A 1,152-nucleotide genomic window follows, 5' to 3' on the forward strand; every position below is an offset into this window, starting at 1 on the left:
TCCATCCCCATCAGAGAAGTCATGTTCCAGGGACAGCTTTGGTAAGCCAGGGTTGGAGCGCCAAGATCCCCATCTTTGGCTGCTGTCCACCACTTCATGTACCCAAGTCCTGCAGGTGGTGAGCTCACAGGAAGTCTAACCCAGGTTGCTCATTTTGGCTGAGCCCAACCTAGCCCCAGAGGTAGAGGCCCTCTTGCCAGGTGCTCTCCCCTAGGCCTGGCTCCAGCGAGGGGCCCTGTAACCAACGTCAGGGTGAGGGGCCCTGAGGTCCTTGTTGTCTTCTGTCCAAACGAGTCTCATGAAATGCTCTTTGTCTGGCCTGTCACCTAAAGACCTGGAAGACCCCATCAGGGACCACTAACGCCAACTGCAGAGTTCCCAGAACAATTCAGGTCCACAAACTCCTCCACCAAGAGAAGGCAAGCAGTCACTAAGAAGTGAACAACATATCGTTTGTTTTTTTATCATCTGAACAAATGAACTCCAGGTGATGTTTATGTCTGAGGAAGCTGAACTCAGTCATTAAACACAAACAATTAAAACAGCATGAGAAACATACTTGCAGAGATACACAAAAAGTCCTTTTATTGTTTTTTTTTATTTTCACTTTTTTTAATGATGGCAATTGATCAAAAAAAAAAAAAAAACAGCTTTAAACGACCGAAAGCCCCAAAAATGCAAATGTCAAAGTGGAAACCAGTTCTGGATGTCTCTGTTCTGCAGCGTCCCACCATCCTTCTTCTGTTTGGTTTGAACTCTGTCAATCTTGGCACAAAGGTGTGTCTGTTCTGGGTTTCAGCTCAGCTGTTCATGTCTGCTCGTGGTGTTGGTCCTGGTTCTGGTTCTGAGTGAGGTCGTTCCGGGTCAGATGCGTGTGAGCTGGTGCCAGAGGCTGGACGGCAGGATGCTCTCCACTTTCTCCATGATGAAGTTCAGAGGAGCGAACAGAGTGCTGAGGAACTGCAGGAACAAAGGTGGAGACAAATCACCACTCGTGTGCTTCAGGAAGAAAACTCATGCTGGACAAATATACATCTTTGATTATGTTAACATGTCTGTTACAGCCTGGGGTCTGTCAGAGTTACAGCCTGGGGTCTGTCAGAGTTACAGCCTGGGGTCTGTCAGAGTTACAGCCTGGGGTCTGTCAGAGTT

At 48.0% G+C, this 1,152-nt stretch overlaps 1 protein-coding gene across 7 annotated transcripts in view; it reads right to left on the reverse strand.

Moving 5' to 3' along the window:
- Positions 1 to 559: 559 nt before the first annotated feature.
- Positions 560 to 1,152, reverse strand: part of LOC106530896 (suppressor of tumorigenicity 7 protein homolog) — a gene marked incomplete in the record, with an annotated part of 79,728 nt that continues 79,135 nt past the window's right edge. For all 7 annotated transcript variants that reach the window (XM_014026622.1, XM_014026621.1, XM_014026620.1 and 4 more), the window contains 1 exon segment: positions 560 to 960. In XM_014026622.1, coding sequence (XP_013882076.1) covers positions 865 to 960 — 96 coding nt within the window.

The sequence above is a fragment of the Austrofundulus limnaeus genome, unplaced genomic scaffold (genome assembly GCF_001266775.1).
Source record: "Austrofundulus limnaeus strain Quisiro unplaced genomic scaffold, Austrofundulus_limnaeus-1.0 Scaffold573, whole genome shotgun sequence".
Lineage (NCBI taxonomy): Eukaryota > Metazoa > Chordata > Actinopteri > Cyprinodontiformes > Rivulidae > Austrofundulus > Austrofundulus limnaeus.